Raw genomic sequence first — 21,893 nt, 5'->3', positions numbered from 1 at the left:
TTTCCCAGATAAAAACACAAGCACACAACTTCTAGGCTCCTGAAATGACACAGCTGTTTAGCCAGGCCGGAAGGCTAGAGATCAACTGAGTTAACAGTGACTGGATTATTGAGAAGGGGGATGAGTCACCAGGGGTAGTCCAGAGAATCTCAATGAGTTCTGAGAGGGAGCAAAGCAAGCAGAGACAGACGAGTCTATAGGTAATTAGTCATTCCAGGGTCCCAAGGTCAAAAATAGGTAGCTATCCGGCAAGCATATAGGTTGGTTTATTGTTCCTAAGATTTTTTTAAATGCTTTTGTTCTAAATAAATGATACTTTGCATAAAGGAGGTAGTTTGGTCATTGTATCAACTGTTGTCATTGCTTTCAGAGGGAACAAAACGTTAGAAGTCTACTACGCATATGGGTGGCCTGCTAAGGCAAATCACAATTGATACCACAGGACTGCCACCCAGGACAGACCTGAGAATGGGAGAACAGTGCGATTTCAGATTTGAGGCCAGAAACCTGAGAGGTGGGTGACCTCGATGAGATGAGTACCTTTAAAAGAATCTCCAAAGAGTGCCTTATGATTTTATTCAGATGTAATGGAAAGATTTATTTTTCTGAAAGTTATAAAATCTTGGCTTTTCTTCAGTCTCATCTTTTTTGTTTACACACAAAAACCAAATAAATTCCTGCCCCCCAAAACACCTAAAGTGATGGTCTAAAATAATCAGATGGCAAGAGAAGAATAAACAGCAATTCCAAGACAGCAACTGCATTGTCATAGCCATAAACTTAGCAACTAACTAAATCAATAAAACTCGCCAAATAGTTCATTGTGAATAACATTTAATGAAGTTTTTTTGCTTTCTGTCTACTACGCATTTGTGAATTCATATTTGTTATACAACCTGCTCAAGTTGGTTGATATTTCTCCACGCCAGAGTAATAAATCAGAGCTCCACCAAGTTAATGTATCATTGTGTAGACTCGTTCTTGCAGCACATTAAATACTATGTAATTTTGTAGACAGCAAGAGCCCTGTTTAGCAAGAGTCCAACCCAATTCTCACTGACGTAAATAGAAAGACTCACTGACTTCAGCAGGTTTGGGATCAGGCTCTAATGGAAGAGTTTTTTGTTTGTTTTTAAAATAAAGACACGCAGAAGAGAAGATTGAACAATAAGAAGTACTGCCATATGCCTACAAAATTGTAACCCTGTTTTGTAACAGGCTTTAATTATTAGCTGGACATTCATCAATGTTTCTGAAACTGCCAGAATGAACTCCCCAGATATTTATGCACGTATGTGTGAAGGAGGTTAACTTAACATTTTAAAAGGAATTTCCATTTTAAAAATAGAAACTTAATCAAATGTACTGTGCAGAAGGAAAGCGGTCACAAACATTTTTTTTAAATGAGTATTTACCAACTGTTACTACCAATATATTGCATTTCTTTCCCACTAAGGCCTTGTCTATATTACAAATATTTTGCCAGTATAACTTTGCCAGCATATCCTCTTAGTGCAGATGCTGTGTAAGCCAACAGAAGGAGCTTTTCTTTTAGCGTAACGACGCCTCCTGACACACTTCTGTTGGCATAGTTGCGTCTACACTGGGGTTTTTGTTAGCATAGCTATGTCAGTTAGGTCTGGTCTACACTAGGGGGACGGGAGGGAGAAAAATCAATCTAAGCTACGCAACTTCAGCTACGTGAATAACGTAGCTGAAGTCGACGTACTTAGATCTACTCACCATGGTATCTTCACTGCGGTGAGTTGACAGTGGGCGCTCCCATGTCAACTGCGCCTCTCGCTCTGGTGGAATACCGGAGTCGATGGGAGAGCACTGGGCGGTCGATTTATCGCGTCTAGTCTAGACGCAATAAATCGACCCCCCCCCCCACTGGATTGATTGCTGCCTGTCAATTCTGAGGGTAATGTAGACAAGCCCTTAGGGAATGCATTCTGATCCTCTTCCCCCTCCACACTCTAACTGACATAGCTATGCTGACAAAACTTTGTAGTGTAGACCTGGCCTAAAACAAGGAAATAACTATGATCTCTCGAATACCATTATGTGGTAACTCAGGGGCAGGCAAACTTTTTGGTCTCAGGGCCACATCGGGTTTCCAAAATTGTATGGAGGGCCGGTTAGGGGAGACTGTGCCTCCCCAAACAGGCAGGCCTCCCCCTATCCGACCCCCCCTGCTCCCTGTCCCCCGCCGGTCCCCTAACCATCCCCCAAACTCCTGCCCTGACTGCCCCTGCCGCCCCATCCAACACCCCCTCTCCTTCCTGACTGCCGCCCACCCCCCCGAGATCCCTGCCCCGTCCAACCACCCCTTCTCCCTCACCGCCCCCGGAACCCCTGCCCCTGACTGCCCCCCGCCACCCTATCCAACTCTGCCTCTCCTTCCTGACTGCCTCCCTGCCCCAGAACCCTTGCCCCAATTCAACCCCCCCTGTTCCCACCCTCTGACCACCCTGACAACCACCCCAAACTCCCCTGCCCTCTATCCAACCCCCCTGCTCCTTTACTGCGCTGCCTGGCGGTGCTACAACCGCACCGCTCAGAGCACCAGGACAGGCTGCCGTGCCGCCCGGCTGGACCCAACCACACCATCGCACAGCACAGAGCACTGGGTCAGGCCACGGCTCTGCAGCTGCGCTGCCCGGCAAGAGCTCGCCGCCCAGAGCATTGTGCCGGCAGCGCAGTGAGCTGAGACTGCAGGTGAGAGGGGAATAGCAGGGGAGGGGCCAGGTGCTAGCCTCCTGGGCCAGGAGCTCAGGGGCTGGGTAGGAGGGTCCCCTGGGCCGTAGTTTGCCCACCTCTGTGGTAACTGATCAATCAGTAAAGTCAACATTTGCTTGTCTTTCAGCATAAGTAAAAGGTATAGTCATACAGCAGGTACAGGGGGGAGAGAGAGAGAGAGAGAGGCTTGCTTGCTTGTCAAGTAGAAAATTGAACCAAATTGGGAATGTACCATGAAGTAATTATCACAGTTCAAGGGAATTGCACCTATATTTCCTCTAACTGGTCCAACAAAGGCATCCACTCTCAGGCTTCCAGCTCCCCATTCGTTGCCTTTCTTGGGTGGATATCTGTGTCTCACTTCTTCTGACCAGGGTATTTCCAGACTGCACTGTATTTCCCTGCCTTCCCTGTGTTATTCCCAGAAGAGACAGGCTGCCCAAGCATACCTGCCTGCTTTCTCTTCAGAGACTGAAAACAGAATGATTGTCAACACTTGAGAAGCAAACAGATCTTTCAATACCACACAAATCTTTCAATCTATGCCTATTTTATTCTTAAGGTAAAAAAGCACTACAGAGAAAACAACAGAACAAAAAAAGAACCTACATATATGCTAATAAGCTTACCAGGCACCACCCAACCCAAACATGGATTGTGGCAGGAGCAGTCCTTCAAATTCCTATCAAGGGGGATTCCTTGTGGCTGCAAATTAATCTCAGCATCAGCTCAGAACAAGCACCCAATCTTATGGGGCTTCAGTATGCCCAGACCTTCCAAACCTAACCAAAGGATTGTGGATGTCTGTGGACCAAGGTTCCTGTCTGTTTGCTGGATGCTTCAAAAAATCTTTTTTTGTCCCTCTCTGTCCGTCCCTGGAGAATCCAGTTTGAACTAGTATATGCATAGCTCTCCAGGGGGTAGCTTCAAAGGGCTGATAACCAGAATTAGTACATTAGCATCCTCCTCCCTACCAGAGAAGGTACATACAGTGTACCACCACCACATACACAATTGCATTTTTAAAACAATGGAACCCAAAAATATTAACTCATATTCAATAAGGTTTAAGTTAAATTCTCTAAGGTTCCGTCAGGATATTACTGGATAATGTCAGTCTGTCAGTCATTACCGATCTTGGAGTACTGTTATTTTAAATTATATGTCTAAAATAAGTGCAGGACTTAGCTAGTTTCATAAGGATGAGACCTATTAAAACTGAACTGATTTTTAATTTGAGGCTTAAATAAATGTGATAATATATCTTTATTAGATCAGAAGATGTAATTCACAGCATTGCAAAAGAAACCTGTAAAATATAAATGCACCAATCAGAGCAGAGGACAAAAAGACCAGGAATTTAGGATGCCATGCACATTAGTGAATCTCCCTCTAACACAGTGAGCAAGATTCAGCTAACCAGACTCTGCCAGGAACACCCAGGCATATGATAATTGTTAAATCATAAAAAATAAGGGAGTCAGAAGTGTCTGGACAGTCAAAAGAAGGGTCCTGCTGGGGAAACTGAGAATCTCTGAAATAGATCATATATGATGAAGGTACAGTAAAACCTCAGAGTTACAAGCACTTCAGGATTGGAGGTTGTTTGTAACTCTGAAATGTTTGTAGTTCTGAACAAAACGTTAGGGTTGTTCTTGCAAATGTTTACAACTGAATATTAAGTTAACAAAGCTTTGAAACTTTACTATGCAGAAGAAACATGCTGCTTTCCCTTTATTTTTAGTAGTTTACATTTAACACAGTACTTTTTTTTTTTTTTTGGGTGTCTCTTCTCCTGCCTGATTGCATACTTCTGGTTCAAAATGAGGTGTGTGGTTGACTGGTCAGTTGGTAACTCTGGTGTTCATAACTCTGAAGTTCTACTACATGGGGATACCATTTCCTGTTGATCAGAAGCCAGCAGCTAAGTAGCTGGCTGATAGGCAGACTGGCTGATTAGCTCCACTCACTGCACCTGAGAAAGAGCTGGAACTTAATTAGCTGACCCTTATGAAAGAGGGCAGCACAAAACAGAGGAGGGCTGAAACACCCTCCAGAAAGTGGAGGAGCTCGGGGGTGGTGGGCTGTGTTCTCAGTGGACTGCTACTAGAACTACTGCAGAGAGGAATTACTCTAGAGACCAAATGGACAAAAGGGAGACTTGTGTGAAGTCGTTAGTTGTTATGACTCTGAGGTAAGAGCCACGAAATTTTGGGCTGCTAAAGTTACTGGTGTGGAGGACAGGCTTGGCAAAAGGTCTACTTGACCTGCACAGACTTTTGAGGGAAGAGTCTGTGAGGTTTTGATTTGTTTTGTTAAGAATGCTTAAAATAAAGCTAACCATGTGGGATACAGTTTCCCTGGATTCTTTGAAAGAACTCAGACTGAATTACTCCCGGGCGTGAGCTCAGAAATAAGCAAAAACTGTTCTGGTAGAAGGAGGGTGCTATAAAACAGTGTGGATTTGATTTAAATCACTAGTCAGGAAGACTATTTAATCATGGATTTCTACATCAAAGTGCATTTTTGTTGGTTGTTATAACCTTAATACATATTCTTCACAACTCAAAAATAGATGTAGGTTTCATTTTTAGAAGGTACACACTACACATTTTTAAAGTGATTTTGAAAACTTTTCAGATTAGTTTTACAGCTATATCAGAAAATGAATGATTGGTTATTTCATTTACCAAAGTTAATTGAAGCAAATATTTATGAAGTCACTGGGAGGTGAACTAGCTCCAATTCAACAAGTTAATCATTAATATTTGGAGGAGTTTCTTGCCATGCTGTATTAGGAGGAGACCACCACCAGACAGACGTTTCAATTGTTTTATTTAACTAAAACAACAACGTTATGTATTCTGGATTTTTTTTTCTTCAACAGCAAACATATAATATTTTAACAAAACAAGCATATGATTTTTTGAATTTAGTTAAAAATTTGTTTTTTAAAATCAGGTTTGTTTTTGTTAAAATTGTTTTTAACTAAAATAGTTAAATGAAATATTTTTTTAAAATCCCAAAAGTTAATAGACTATGACAGCCAGGTCAACATGAGAAACTGAAAATATTGGCTTCTGCAGCTAAATCAGCCATCTTCACCTTCATTTTCCCGTTTCTTCATAATCTGGAAAAGAAAAACAAGCTTTCCCACTTTTTCAGGTCGCAAACAATTTCTCAATTTGGAATGAATTAGTCCAAAGGAAGAAAATGTTCTTTCTACACCAGCAGAAGAAGCTAGTGCTGTTAAAAGGGAGATGATTATCATTTCAACAGTCTCTGAATCCAAGTGCTTAAGTGACATCCACCAGTTCAATGGTGTGACTTTCTTTAAAACATCAGCAGCAAACATACATTTCTTGAATGGTTCACCCTTAGCTCTGAAGTTTATTATAGTTGGCATTATGGAGGGATGATTGCTGGACGTCCACGCCCTAGCCAACTCCTCTTCTTCAGCAGTGAAGGTTTGACCCTGGTACTGAATATTGAGAATATCTGCAAGAAAGTGAGCTGGAGATAGACTCATAGAAGATTAGGGTTGGAAGAGACCTCAGGAGGTCATCTAGTCCAAGCCCCTGCTCAAAACAGGACCAACACCAACTAAATCATCCCAGCCATGGCTTTGTTAAGCTGGGCCTTACAAACCTCTAAGGATAGAGTTTCCAGCACCTCCTTAGGAAACCCTTTCCAGTGCTTACTACCCTCCTAGTGAAATAGTGTTTCCTAATATCCAACCTAGACCTCCCCCACTGCAACTTGAGACCATTGCTCCTTGTTCTATCTGTCACCACTAAGAACAGCCTAGCTCCATCCTCTTTGGAACCCCCTTCAGATAGTTGAAGGCTGCTATCAAATCCCCCCCTCACTCTTCTCTAGTCTGCAGACTAAACAAGCCCAGTTCCCTCAGCCTCTCCTCATAAGTCTTGTGCCCCACCCAGACACCCAAGTCAAATATGATGAGGATTACTGAAAATCTTATTCATCATATAAGAAAGTTCTACCAATCCCAAAGGACCGGACACATTACCTGTCAGGTTAATGCATATTTCAGATCTTACCCAAATACACACTTACAACCAATTCTTATTAACTAAAACTTATTTAAAAAGAAGAGAGTATTGGTTAAAAGATCAATATACATACAGATAGGAGTACAGTTCTGAGATCAGATTCGTAGAAGAGATAGTGAGCTTTGTAGTTACAAAGAGTTCCTTCAGAATTAGTCCATAGGTTATAGTCCAATGTTCATATTCAGGGTGATCCAGATTAGGACTGGAGATCTCAGCCTTATGACTTAAGCGTCCCTTACATGAAGCATCAAGCAGATCTGAGATAAAAAGGATCAGGACCCAAAGGGTTTTTATACAATTCCAGGCCTTCTCTTAACAGGTTGGAGTCCTTAGGCAAACAATCATGGAGACTGAAGAAGACATTGTGGTACCAGATGACAGAACAAGGAGTAATGGTCTCAAGTTGCAGTGGGGGAGATTTAGGTTGGATATTAGGAAAAACTTTTTCACTAGGAGGGTGTGAAGCACTGGAATGGGTTACCTAGGGAGGTGGTGGAATCTCCTTCCTTAGCGGTTTTTAAGGTCAGGCTTGACAAAGCCCTGGCTGGGATGATTTAGTTGGGAATTGGTCCTGCTTTGAGCAGGGGGTTGGACTAGATGACCTCCTGAGGTCCCTTCCAACTCTGATATTCTATGATATTTCCTAAGCATTACCCATAATTAGCTACGCAGATTAACACAGGGCAATTGGCTGTTTTTCCACCATTCACAGGTGATTTGCTATACATTTCAAAGAGAGATGAATACTATGTTTACAGTTCATTTAAATGTTAATATTTCCTTTTGATCTCTGAATTAAGAGAATACAGCATGGCCAGGGACTGTTTGATTACACTGTTAACCTCTAACAATATACATGTAAACACACAAAACCACAAACATTATCTACCAAAATGTCTCTAAGGGTTGAGTTTGGGTCAGTTAGCTGGCAAACTGCTTAACTCTTTCTGGCCATGAGTCACACTTTGTATAAGATTTGTTGCAATTATATAATAGTGGTAGCAACAATGACTTGCATGGTTGTAATCTAATCAGATAATGTCAACACCACATGGTGTGATAGGCATGTGTAAGATCCATCGATCTTGAAAGGTGTGTTGTGGGGAAGTGTTGGTTATTGGAGCAGTGAAGATACGCCTGCAGGTTTTGCATCTGTTGTTCTGGTAGGGTCTGGTACCATGTTGAGTCGGTGTGTCTTGGTCTGTAGGGACATTTGCCTCTAATGACAAAACCACTCTCAATTACCACATCTCCACTGACAATCATAAGAAAAAAAATCATCTGACTGACCACCAGATAGCAGACGAAACCACACTCGATTCCATTGATTGCTTCAGGAAAAAATTGACTGTGAAATCCTTAATCACATTCATCATAATCTCCCCATTGCCGAGAGGACAGCCATACAGTCCCTGAAATCTAACCACCAGATAGTGATTAAACCAGCAGACTGGGGATGCCAGAGTAGTCCTCAACAGTGACAACTACATTAACAAGGCCAATTGACAACTCTCCAATACCACCTACTATAAAGAACTCAAAGACAGCCTCATACCACAATTTTCCCAGGAAATTAAGGATATCATCAAATCTTTCCCGAAACAACACCTAGAGAAACTCTAGGAACTCATCCCCTCATGAACCCACCACATAGACCTTCTAGATGCTTCTCAAGATACACAAATAAGGGAACTCAGGCAGACACATCGTATCTGGCCATTTCATCAATGGAAAATGATATGCACAAATTTATGTCAAGTGGAGATTCCCCGACACCTCTAGCTAAACACATACTGGTTTAGATAAAACAAGTTGCAAAAAGAAAGATTTTAAGTGACTACAAGTAAAGTTAGAATTAGTAACAAAGAAAAAAAGATATGAAAACTAACACCTAACTTAACAAGCTAAATGGATTCAAAACAAAGGTTTTTATCATATGCTAATAGTAATCTGTACTTCATGAAAAGCCTCCCTGTCAGGACCCCTACACCAGTTCAATGATGCTTTCTTTGACTTTCAAGCACTATAGCTGCAGTGAGTAAAGATGGGGGTAGAGAGGTGATTTGAAGGCCATTGTTTCTCCTTCTTATCCCCTTCTCCCCTTTTGGAGGATTATCTCCAGCTGAGGTTCAGGCAACAGCCAGTCTATTTACACGGAAACTCCCAGCTGTTTCACTGTCAATATGTAAAGTTCTTGCTCACACCCACCTTCCTGCTAAAGAACGGGTGCTTACCTAGGTGATGGTCCATTATAGTTCATCTGATTATGCCGATATCTGGCTGGAGCTCCAGTCTTTTTGTCTCTGAAAAACTGGTTTGGGCCTGCTTTTCTTAAACTTGGAGCATATTATAGCAATGTTATACAGTAGAATCTTATAACTTTACATAAAATTCTGCTAAACCTATTTTACCAGGACAATAATGTTCAGTGGATTATGAGTTTTCAATTGATACCTCACAAAGCATACTTTGTACAATATTTATCATAGTCTTATAAAAATGGCGAGCATGGGGTACAGTCTGTCACAATCATATTAGACGGTGTGGATCTATTGTATGAGCTCATTTTTGGAAATTCAAGAGAAATAGCCGACAGTTAGCACACCACAAGGCTAACATCTTTTTGACATGGACAGTAAACATTAGAATGGAGTCAAGAGGCATCCTAATAGAACTCCCTGTTCCTCCCCGGACAATAGAAAGGTATGTGGAAAATGAAGAGATTGCAAATTCAAAGAAGTACTTGGATAAAAAAAAAAAAGTTGAACGACAGAAGGACAAACTAATCCGGAATGAATCTCGGAACAAACTCTGAGAAATACCACTTTGGGGTATATGTGAAGGAGTGTGGTATGATGTCAGGCACAGAGGTACCCAAAAGGTAAGTTAGGACTGCAAAGAGAAACAGCTGAAGGGAGAGGGCTCTGACAATGACAAAACGGCTAATCAGAAGAGACAGAAGAAAATGCTTTTTAGAAATGGAAAAAGATACCTTTTTTATTCATTGTGACTAAAAATAAGGCAAATTTACGTGAAGTCTTACAATTTCAGACTAGATACGTTAGCTCTACAGTTTCTATTATGTTAATGAGTTTTTTGTTTTGTTTTTTAATCTGGACTTTAATTTGATTTCAGACTTAAACTTATGTCTGGGAATTTAACACAGACCGTCCTAGAGAGAAAAGATAACCTCAATACCCTAAGAAAAAAGGTAGTGAAGAAATTATGTCTGGCGCCTAGCCCAAAGAGTTCTTAATCAAGAGGGCTTCCAATAAGGAGACTTCTCCTACAAGGTGTGGTGTTTGTCCTGTGGTTTCATGGTGACTGCCTACTAAACTCTGCTCTTATGTTGGGGCACTGGTGATGACTAAGGCTGCAAGTTTGTCACAGAAGTCACAGATTCGGTGACTTTCTGGGACCTATGTGACTTTTGCAGTGACCGGTAACCACAATGGTTGCTGCTGGGGCAGTCTTGGTCCACTGTGCCCCTCTCCCCCAACAGCAGCAGGAGTTTGGGTGGGGAGCTAAGCGCTGGGATGCAGGAGGGGGTAGAGTGACGGAGATATATTGGCTTACTTATCTAAATCCAAGATTCATGGGATTCTAGTATTACTGTTGAAATTGCCTGATTTATGGGCATCCCCAAATGCATTGCTTCAAGCATTACTAATGCCACTCTTGATAGGAAGAGCTGGCCAATTTGCCCAGAATTACTGATAAACACAATTAGGCAGCATGTGAATACACACATCCAGTTGCTGCAAGGTTCTGTTGTATGAAAATGGTTTACCTGGGGGCAGATTAACTGAGGATTCAAGTTTCAGAGTGGCAGCCGTGTTAGGCTGTATCCGCAAAAAGAACAGGAGTACTTGTGGCACCTTAGAGACTAACAAATTTATTAGAGCATAAGCTTTCGTGGGCTACAGCCCACTTCTTCGGATGCAATGTAAGCAGGGAGTTAACTCTGTTTTTTACACAAGTAGATCCCGATCCAGCAGAGGGGTTTGCAATGGGCAGGCCCCGCCCCTCCCTTAACCCCTAACACCACCTGCGTCCCCACTCTCCAACTGCCCCGCCCACTTAACTGCCTCCTCCTCCGCTCCCCCCAATCCATCCGCTACAGGCAACCGCCCGCTCTGGCCCCGCCCCAACCGCCGCCCCCCCCCCAGCGCCCCCGCTCCGCCATGCCCCTGCCCGCGCTCCCTCTATCCGCCCCCCCATGGCCACACCACAGCGGCCCGCTGCCCTCGCCTCACTCACCGCCACCAGCCGCGGCCGCGCTCACCTGTCGGCGCTGAGGTCCAAGCCCCGGGACGAAGAAAGAAAGCGGCTGGAGCCAGAAAGCGAAGCAATAACACGGCCCCCCACAGGCTCCCCACCCTACGCTCCGCCCCCGAGCACGCCCGTCTACCGCTCCGCCCCCAAACGGGCGCAACAGCGCATGCGCGAGAGGCGCCCCCGCTGACAGCCATGAAATTCTCGAACGGGGATGTTCGTTTCGTCCAGGGGCGGCTGAGGCCACGTGACCCCAATTCCCCCCTCCCACTCCTCCTCTCCCGCAGAGACCCTGTTTTAGTCCCGCCCCCAACACTTCCCTCTAAGGAATGGGGGGAAGAGCGGAGAACTCAGCGGGCGGAACGGAAAGAGCGAGGTCATGTGTCCTACTCGGACACTACCGGGCACTGACCGCAGCCTGTCGACACAGGAGCCCCGGTCCTGTATGGCCCGGACATTGTTGCAGACGGACCGTTTCCGGTCGGGCGCTCTTACTAGGTTCCCCAGGATGCAGGCGGGTCGGGCCAAGCACGGGGTGGCGCATCATGGCGGCAGCGGTTATTATCCTGAGGCCTTTGCGCCGAGGCGCCGCCTGCGTGGGGAAGCGGCTCCTGTCCGAGGCTGGAGGCGTGAGACGCGGCTGGTGGCGGCAGGCGCAGGTGGGGTAGGCGGCAGAAGTGGACGCTGAGCCCCGCGTGGGAGACGCGCTCTGGGGACCCTTTCCCGCCCCTCTCCGCCGGGACAGTCACAGGCCAGCGTCCCGGCCAGGCCGCTGCCCCAGCGTGTCAGGCCCGCCGGAGAGAGACCGTCCTGCCGGAGCGGAGATTCTTTCAGGGGCTCTTCTCCCTGCGATCGAAGCCTCCTATCCACCGCCCTCGGTCCATCCCTTACAGGAGCCCCCCACGCCCCTTCCCGGTGTAAACCTGCGGTCTGGAGGGCTGGGCACACTCGGGCCTCTCACCCTCTTTCATCTCCCTGCTTGGGTGGAGGGGGCCGGGCCGAGCTGCCATTGATCCCTGTCCAGTCACTGTTCTGGAAAGTGCAGGTCAAGTCAAGACCTAGTTAGCCACGGGGCTGAAGACAAACATGAACCTGCCTCAGGTATCCCCTTCCTCAAACACTGCTAACTATAGCACCGCAACATGTCAGGCCCGCCTGCTGCCCTTACTAGTATCAGCCCAAAACACAGAGGCAGAGCTCATGGTTAAAGCAATGCCTGATGTGACATACTTCTAGAGAAGTCAGATGCCTTCTGTCCACACAGACAGTCCCAAACAAGTTACACATTGCTTGTCTTTTCTGAGCTGTACTACACTTGGTTCTTGGTCCACTATGGGTTGGCAATGACTGTCTTCTTGATGCCCTCGTTTACACTGATTTACTTTTAGTGTCATGGCAACTGGGGAAAATAATCTGCTTCCACGTCACTGTTTAAGGTTTCATTTTTTCATGTATCATCATCAGGGGTAGCCATGTTAGTCTGGATCTGTAAAAAGTGACAAAATCCTGTAGCACCTTATAGACTTAGGGTACGTCTTCACTACCCACCGGATCGGCAGGTAGTAATCGATCTATCGGAGATCAATTTATCGCGTCTCGTCTAGACACTTTAAATCGATCCCTGAACGTGCTCCCCGTGGACTCCAGAACTCCCCCAGAGTGAGAGGCAGAAGCGGAGTTGACGGGGGAGCTGCGGCCGTCGATCCTGCGCCGTGAAGACCCGAGGTAAATTGATCTAAGATACGTCAACTTCAGCTACGTTATTCTTGTAGCTGAAGTTGCGTATCTTAGATCGACCCCCTCTCCACCCCCCCCCACCCCCCACTGTAGACCAGCCCTAACAGGCGTATTGGAGCATAAGCTTTTGTGGGTGAGTACCCACTTCGTCAGATGCAGTGGGTATTCACCCACGAAAGCTTATTGTCTGTTAGTCTATAAGGTGCCACAGGATTCTGTCATTTTTTCATGTGTAGCAATTGAATGCTAAATTGAGCCACGTAGAAAGGAATATAAAGAAATAAATAGGAATTATTGGTGACGGATGATATTCTGGCTTCTAAAATAGCTGGGTTTATGATCTACAAAAGTAATAATGTTTTAAGGGTTGCATGACTTAGGCCATGTCTACACTGTAAAATTAAGTCAATCTAATTTACATTGGCATACAGCCGCCAATGTAATTACATCGCTTGTGCATGTCTGCGCTTCGCTCCTTGCATCAACAGTGCACATCCTAACCAGGAACACTTGTATCGATTGTACTGTCAATGTGGGGCATTGTGGGATAGCTCCTGAAAGCCAGTAACAGTTGACATAAGCAACACAGTGTCTACACTGACACTGCATTGGCCTAACTACATCGACCTTGACTCTATGATGCTTATGGAGGTGGAGTTATTAAGACAGTATAGCGGGGCAGTTAGGTTGGCAGGAGTGAAATTTAGGTGTAGACACTATCACGGTTAGGTTAACGTAAGATGCCTTGCATTGACCTAACTCTAGTGTAGACCAGGCCTTGGATATGTATGCTTGTTGTAGCATAAATAGCATGTCAAGTTCTCAACACTTAAATCAGTATTTCTGGTTTTGGTGTCTTAAAACACACAAACCATAACATTCTCAATTACAAGTCTGTTAATGAGCAGGTATTTGATTTAGCAAAGGGACAAAATTAGCAAAGACAGTTTGAATACAATTTGAGCATCAAATCAGTTAAGAGATTAAGAGATCCTTCCAAGTCAATTATATTTGTGGGTTTCAGGCAAAAGTTTAGGCTACCTGCAAAGTTTTCAATTACACTTGAAGCAGGAGGAAAATAACTCATAGTTTGACTCAGACTTTATCATTAGGAAATTAAAACATGACACTTTTTGACTTTTTTTCGAAGTTGCTTACTCATCAGAGCATATTTTAATTCAGTTTTTACCAAACAACTCTGTATTCTTGCTTATTGTTTTGTCTTGTATTCTTTGCACAATTAAACATAGTTACTTTTGTTTTGTAGTTCTTTCTTCATGTTAATAGTACTAGGTTCATGTTCCAAAGTATAATAATGAATCAATTCCCAAAGCCCAGTTTCCTGTTTGCACAGTACAAAATAAAACCTTGAAGTGTTCCTATTATTGTTATTCTGTAACTTCTGAGAGCCTCTTGGACACACAAGATTGGAATGTAATCCAGAGAGCTGCAGAAAGCTTTGTCAAATCTTATAGCAGATTATAAATTTACTTTATTTTTCTTTTCAGGTGTTTGGAAAATTAACTCTTTTCAGAAGAGGGCTTGCACTCTCTGCAGTGTCTTACTTGGGTTATGAAGCTTACAACTCTATTTCTCACTTTGCTGTGGTTCATGCTAGTGTCAAAGGTAAAGCTCTATGAATTCAAATGTCCTGAGGTCATTCAGATGCAGACTTGGCACTTCTTTACAATACCAAAACTTTGTGAGAAGCGTTTTATGTAAGGTTTTCCAATATCTCCACTATAGGCTATTTTTATATAATCTGTTCAACTGTAGACTACCTTTGAACTAAATAAACAGTGAAGTTCTTGTTTAGAATGGCTCACTTCTCAGAAATATCACTAGGAATGTAGCCAAAACTTTGCTGTGTGGGTAAAATAAGCTTGTGACACAGATGCTGAATAGAGATTCGTCTTTGATTCAACTGTAGAATTAGAATTTTAGTTTTTGTGGGTAATAGTGGAAATCCACATCATAGCAGCATTGGACTCATGATTTTAGCTAGAAACGGAGCAAAATGTCTTGGTCTGAAATGTAAGTGCTGGAATCTTTGGAAATATAGTAAAATATCAAAGATTCAGTCTAAAGCCTTGTTTTAAGTAGTCTTTACACATATTATTCTGATCAAAATTAAATCAGTACAATGCTAGCTCTCTAAATGCTTCCCAGGCTGCTGAATTTCTTGGAAATGTTATACATCTTTTTTTTCAAATAAGCTCCAAATGAGGATTCTTGCAGAAGAAAAAAACATTGTACTCACTGCAGTAGAAACAATGATCCTCCGTCTTCATACTCCTTTGTCTTCTCCCAGGTATTGAGGTGAGCGTTTTGCCTAAGTGCTGTGTCCTTTAGTGCAGTGTTTTCAACCTTTTTGATATCAGGGACCGGCCTGCTGCCTTCCTAAACTGTCAGGGAGATCTCAGGGACCGGCACTGGTCCACGGACTGGTTGTTGATTAGGTAGATTCCACTCTTCAGAGCTTCATTTTCCACAAGGTTTTAGAAATAACTAGAAATATTGGGCATATCTTTATTTTTGCCTCCATTTAAGCTATATTTAAGTTATGCTTCACTCTTTTAATAATTACAGAGCACTGGACTGAAAAAAGTATCTGTACAAATCTTGCCACTTGATGTCATTTTTAAAGACTGTTATAGCTCTGAGCACATTATAAAAGAACCTACTGAGAACTTTCTGTACACAATTAAAGCAAAGCAGGAAAAATCAAGTGACCAGAGCCCTTAGGGCAAGTTAGCAGACACCAAGCCAGATTAGAACTGCTCAAAATTCATGAGGGAATACAAGATGGTGTTTAACAGAGGGAAGAAAAACGTTTTAGGAAAGATTTGACTTGACAGCATCGCTTTTGAAATTTCAATCAACATATTAAATCCGATAAGCATCTACTGACAGCTGTGGAGATGAATAGAAAGTTTCCAGCAAACCTAAAATAATTAGTCAATTACTTCATTAGTACTGAACTGAGTGGTGAATATTGAAAATAGTGGAATTTGAGAGAAAAATGTCATCACTGTCAGAGGGCCTAATGGAAACCTGAAGCTTGTGGAGAAACAACTTGAAACCATGGAAAACGTGTCGATTTTCAAACTTGCATGCTTAAGATTGCTTTTGTCCTTGAGGCCCTCTTCATTATTATATTTATACCTAAAATACTGGACTTAGATATTCTTTATATGTGGTGAAAATGTCATTGAATTCTGAAGAGACAGTGGCAAGAAAGCAACAGCTAAAGGAACAATAGCTGTATTAAGGGACCCAGGTTACTAGAAGAGGAATCAGAAGGCTGGCTGAACCAAGCCATTTCTTATAAGAGAAATCAAAACATTTCCCTTAGGTGTTACCCCAGGGCTACCCAAGGACAATTAAATGAATATTGTCAAAAATAAACTTTTGCCCAAGAAAGGCAAAATCTAGCTCTTCTGTAAGGGTAAGGCAAGTTCTGAGATACTGAGAGCATCTCAGTACTTTGAAATAGGTAAAGAGTCTAGTTAACTCAGTCATAATTCCTAACTGCGTTTTAGTTTGTCAAGTGTGTGCTGCATCTGATTCATATTTTATAGAAATAATCTTGTTCTGTGAACTTCTAACAGTCAAAATTAAGGAGCCAAAATGTTGTATTTATATCACATGACTAGCCATTTTATTCTCCATCTCTCTACAAATTAGGCACAGTAAATTGTCATGTGAATATTAATATGCAATAAGTGAAATAAACTTGAAAATATTATTTGATAACAAAAAAAAGCAATGACCCAAGCTATCAGTGTGTTGTAAAATCCACACAACAGCAAATAGCATTGTAAGGCCTACCTCCTTTGATTTTCTGTTTTAGAAACTAATACATGATTGAAAAACAAACAAGCATACATTATTAATACCAAGTAAGTATTTCTGTGTTACTTAAATGCATTTTTATTTTATTAAATACTCTCTGTAAAGTATTTTATTACTGTGTAGAATCCTACTTCTCACATCAGAGGGGAAACTAATTTAACTCAAATAATTCACAGAAATGTGCTGATATCCCTATAAAAACTCTTGAACAAAAGTCAGTAATCATATGCTATGTTAGCTTATGCCTTCCTTTATTAATAAAAAGTACAAACAGTATTTACCAATGGTCAAGAAAGAAACAGAGAAATGTTATTTTTAAGCATCTGATAAGGGCATTGGAAGAATGAAAATAAGCACTGAAGTTTTTGACAGTGTCTCCTTAAATGAATATTTTTAGATTTACCCATCACATGTTGCCAGTGAAAGATGTTGGAGAGGATGCTCACCACACAATTTAGTTCATAGCTAGGTCTGAGGTTTGACAGAGTAGACTCTTAACAGACTTTCTCTCACAGAAAAAAAAATTAGAAAAATTGTATAAGTGAAAATTCAAAACTCTTCAAAGAGATGAACACCAATGGATCAAATAATAAGATATTCACATAAAAATTGAAAATAAGGAAATGAACATTTAAGTACTAGACAAGAACATAGGCAATTAGCCTTTAAAAAGCCAAAAAATTAATTTCATAAAGCACATGTATGAATGGAGGTAAAAACAGAAAAGTGCCTCAGTATGTACATTAATAGCAGCACTCAAGCCATAAATAGAAGCTATGGGATAGATAAATCTGGGAAATTAATAATGGATCCAGATTAAGATACTTAATTATTTTATCAATTGCTATGGCCATCTGAATCCCAGGTACCTATAACAGAAATAAAAGCATGTAACTAAGAAACCTACCTACACTTTACATAGACAAATTGGAGCTGGGGTGGGATTGGAGGAAACGAAGTCTCCAAAGCTATATAATATCTTCACTCAAGGAAAGCACCTGGAGTGAGTGGTTTTGCACCAAAATATTGTGCGTTCTAGACCCAAATAACGCATTTACTTATGAAAGTATTCAACTACAAAATTGAAAAAGAAAAATCTCCAGTTTAATTTAGGTACAGGCTGACTGTCTTTCAAACCAAATCAAGATTCAGTAAAGGCTTGACTCTTGTAGATCACGCGCCTCATGTTAAAACAGGATTATAAAACTTTCATAAACACTGCAGTTTTAAGGATTGAGAAAGTAATTGTGGCTACTCCTGTAAAACACAAATGCTTAACTTTGAGTATTTTCATCAACTTCAATAGATTATTCATATCTTAAAGTTATACATCTATGTAAATGTTTTTGTTAGAATCAAAGGGCCTAAATTTGTATATTTGGATCGGAAGAGGCTTTGTCACATGGAAGACTTTAGTAGAATAATAAACATAATTGAAGAGTTAAGAAGAAGAAAGCTAGGTAGTCTAGATACTGGGAAGGTCTTTGACCAGGGTGAAGTTTCCTTCTAGCAACAATTTAAAAACCCAACAATGGTTGGATGTGGTCATTCTTTATAAAAATGATTAAATCAAAATATAACAAACCTATGGCAAAAATAGGATTATCAGATGGAACACCTTGTTTTTAATTGGGAAGAGGAACCTAGGCAAGATACTCACATTCTTTTATGTCTTTTATTTATGATCATGGTAGAACCCTTCAACCATATTTGGTATATCAATTTGTGGAACACAACTATGTTTTATTCACATAATTACTGTGTGGTGTGAATGAGTCTTATCCCACCATTTCCATTATCAGAAATTTAAACTTTGGAAGGTTATGATACAGAATTAATATGGGGAAAAAGCAAAATGTTAAACTTCTTATTTGGGATAGCAACACTATTGAAGAGAAAACACAAATTAAAATTGTCACCTTTTAAGATATTTAGTAAATATTAAACTCCTTAATATTATGAGTGAAATTGAATTAAACAACTCTGGTAGCCAAAATATGGAAAAAATCCTAGAGAATAGTACAGCTTCTAACTTTCCAGGTTGTAAATGTGGAGGTATGTTCATTTTTAACATATTTATCTTTTTTACTTAAATCCAACCCATGACATGCTTTGTTCCAGTTTCAAAAACATGAACTTCATGTATTTGCTTGGTGTGGGATGATAAACAATAAGAATGACCAGACAAAGACCTATATCTTCATAAATAAGACCGGTATTTATTATTATTATGTAGAATTAGAATGGGGGATTTGCAGTTACTGGGAATGCAGGCTGTGCTAAGCCTATTTAGGAACCTACAAAGTAAACCCGGAAGAGCTCTGTGGGAGGAAAAATGTGGTATTAAAAACAAAAATTTATGATACTCTAGTTTTGAAAACCAGGTGCTTAAGGGCTTACTTCAGCAAAACTTTGATTAAAGTGGCAAGCTGGACTGAAAAGCCCAATTTTGGTTCATTTAATAAAATTTTCTCCAGTTTCATTGTCTGTGGCCTCATGCATGTTACAGTACTACTTTGATTACTACTGTAACTGTGGAGCTCTTATCTCTGATTGCCAGAACCCACAATATTTTAAAAAGCATTATATCACTAATGTATCTTAATACTTTTGAATTATTTATATGTACTGCTGGTTATATACAAAATAATGATTTAAGACTGAAAACATAAGTCACCCTGCAACAAATTATGAAGAAAATACATGGAAGGATCAGTCCAATACTAAGTGACCCTTACTGCATTCATCCCCTTCACCTTGCTATATTTCAGTCCCTGGCCTACCACATGCTCCGTGTTCTGATCACTTAGGATGTGTCTACACTGTGACTGGACATCCTTGGCTAGACTGGGTCAACTGATTTGGGCTTGTGAGGCTTGGGCTAAAGGGCTGTCTAATTGCGGTGTAGATGTTCGGGTTCCAAAGCTCAAGCTCCAGCCCGAGCCGAACGTCTACACTTCAATTAAGCAGACTCTTGGCCCAAGCCCAAGTCAGCTGTCCCAGGCAAGCCGTTGGTTTTTAATTGCACTGTGGACAAGTCCTTGTTCATCACCAAAAACTAAACCAAACATTTTCTGTTCTGCCATTGTGAGGTCATCAGACTAACATTCTAAAATCTGTTACACTTCTAACACTGTCTGTTGCTAAGGACTGTTTTATAGTTTCATAGAGTAATATTTTTTTAATGTTGTTTCTGTTCCCGGAAGTTGTTCATTGAAAATAAACAAAGCTGGTACAATTCTGTATCCCATGGCTGCTAAAAGTTAGTGTAGTATAGGTAGCCAATTTGAAATTGGAAACACTTGATACTTATTAGGAAATAGTTGTTTGACCCCATCTTAGTGCTGATTTTTTGTGTTTCAGGGTACTTTGGCTAGCAGCCTGTTGGATTGTTGTACTTTGAAATATTGTTGCTGATCTGGTAGGCTATCGTATTTATTAATCTTTTTGTCTTCTCTTTCCACCATCCATACCCCTTTTGAAGTTGAGGAAATCATAGAGCAAGCAGACTACCTGTATGGGAGTGGAGAAACCAAAAAGCTCTATCAGTTGCTGACCCAGCACAAAAACAGGTATTGAATATCCCCACATGAAGCGCTCCTTTATCAGTTCATGTTAACTAATACAGTAAATATGATAGCACTGAGCACCCAGCTTGCACCTTTTTGCAGTAAGAGAGAAAATCTCCTGAATTTTCTTCCCTTTCAATGTAGAAGGAAGGACCTGGTTCATAGTCAGGCTCAGTTTGGGCAGCAGAGGGTTAGCACTCTGATAGCTTTTTCATTGGCACAGGGCCCCTAAGAATAATGTTCTTATAAGAAAGTTGGTGCGCACTCCTCCTGCTTTCCCTAGTGTATGTTAGAAGGTTAAATACAGACTCTAGTGTGCAAGTATTCTAGTAGAAATGTGGGACAGAGCAGTAGTATTGCTTCATCCTAATCCCCTAGCAAGTGAATGGCAGCTCTGTAGGCTTGGAAGGGGCGGGGGGTGTCACTGTGTTACAGAGCTGACAATGTGTTTGCTACTGTACAAAACACACCTGCTGGCCATAGGCAAATAGAAATTTTGCCAGCATGAGTGGACTGAGTCGGTTCTGACTCCTTTGCTGGAGGGGAGGGAGAAAGAAGAGAACAGAGCGGTTCAAGTGTCCCAGCTCCTGTAACAGAAGTAGAGGGAACAGAGCAGCCTTTGAACCTCTTGCTCTTTTTCAGTAAGAGAAGGAGGTGATAGAAAGCAGAGTGGTAGGACCATCTGTTCTTTTGTGGTAGGGGTGAAGGAGGAGCAGAGAGGCTTGGACCTGAGAGGAGGGGGAGCAGAGTGGCCCATAGGGAGAAAGGAGCCATGTAAAGAAAAGGGGTGGGTGGCAGGGAGAAGATTTCGCAAGTGGGGGAGAGAGGGACATTTAGAATTCACTAATGGAAGCTAGAGGAGTGGGAGAAGACGACCAGTACACCTCTACCCAGATATAACGCGACCCGATATAACACGAATTTGGATATAATGTGGTAAAGCAGCGCTCTGGGGGGGTGGGGCTGCGCACTCCAGCGGATCAAACCAAGTTCAATATAACATGGTTTCGCCTATAATGCAGTACGATTTTTTGGTTCCCGAGGACAGCGTTATATCGAGGTAGAGGTGTATTTATGTATTATTAAATCAGGGAAAGAGCCCACACTTCATGTATTGAGGCAAAAATTCTCCCAACTCTAGGAGCATTCCTGCTCTTTTTCACTGTACTGCTCACCAGCTCTTTTCTTCTTTTATTTCGCTTCTGCCAAGGAAGGGGGTTCTTGACCACAGAGAGTATTACTCCCGCCCATATGTCTTAGTTGGACAAAAAGAAAAAAAAACATTGTGCAGGCTGGGACAGGACCGTGTAAAGGAAAAAGCAGAGAACCCTCTGAGGCTTTTCTTTAGAATGCCCTCCTTCAGGGGGAGGGGTGGCTGGCTGGGCATCTCTTTCTTGTGGATTAGATGTACCCCCAGGGCTTTATGGAGGAACCTTGAGAGCTGGGCTGGGTTGTTTCCACCCCATCAGAAGGGGAAAGGAGTGGTCCCAGAGAAACACCAAGTCATAAGGAAGCTGAAAATTTTCGTAGGAGGAGGCACGTAGGCACAAAAATTATAGGGACAGCTTGGAGACTGTGTCACTTAGTTCTATGCTAGGTCAGTACCTAGAGCAAAACTATCCAGAAAACAGATTAGTAATGC

At 41.9% G+C, this 21,893-nt stretch overlaps 2 protein-coding genes across 5 annotated transcripts in view; one reads left to right on the top strand and one right to left on the bottom strand.

Annotated features, from left to right (window-relative positions):
* CPNE3 (copine 3) overlaps nucleotides 1-11,322 on the bottom strand; it is a gene marked incomplete in the record, with an annotated part of 58,092 nt that extends 46,770 nt beyond the window's left edge. The window contains 1 exon segment of one of the 2 annotated variants that reach the window (XM_034763229.1): nucleotides 11,076-11,322. 2 annotated transcript variants of the gene reach the window in all.
* Nucleotides 11,323-11,472: 150 nt separating this feature from the next.
* Nucleotides 11,473-21,893, top strand: part of RMDN1 (regulator of microtubule dynamics 1) — a 29,032-nt gene continuing 18,611 nt past the window's right edge. Inside the window, exons 1-3 of one of the 3 annotated variants that reach the window (XR_004644780.1) lie at nucleotides 11,473-11,749; nucleotides 14,336-14,453; nucleotides 20,167-20,254. Coding sequence is in view for 2 of the 3 variants with exons in the window: in XM_034763225.1 (XP_034619116.1) it covers nucleotides 11,636-11,749; nucleotides 14,336-14,453; nucleotides 20,167-20,254 (320 nt within the window). In the remaining variant the exon portion in view is untranslated. Of the gene's footprint in view, nucleotides 11,750-12,047; nucleotides 12,192-14,335; nucleotides 14,454-20,166; nucleotides 20,255-21,893 lie in introns of those variants that run through there. The other 2 variants (XM_034763225.1, XM_034763227.1) reach the window with 2 other exon arrangements.

Source organism: Trachemys scripta, chromosome 2 (genome assembly GCF_013100865.1).
Source record: "Trachemys scripta elegans isolate TJP31775 chromosome 2, CAS_Tse_1.0, whole genome shotgun sequence".
Taxonomy (NCBI): domain Eukaryota; kingdom Metazoa; phylum Chordata; order Testudines; family Emydidae; genus Trachemys; species Trachemys scripta.
This window is presented reverse-complemented; position numbering and strand designations above follow the sequence as displayed.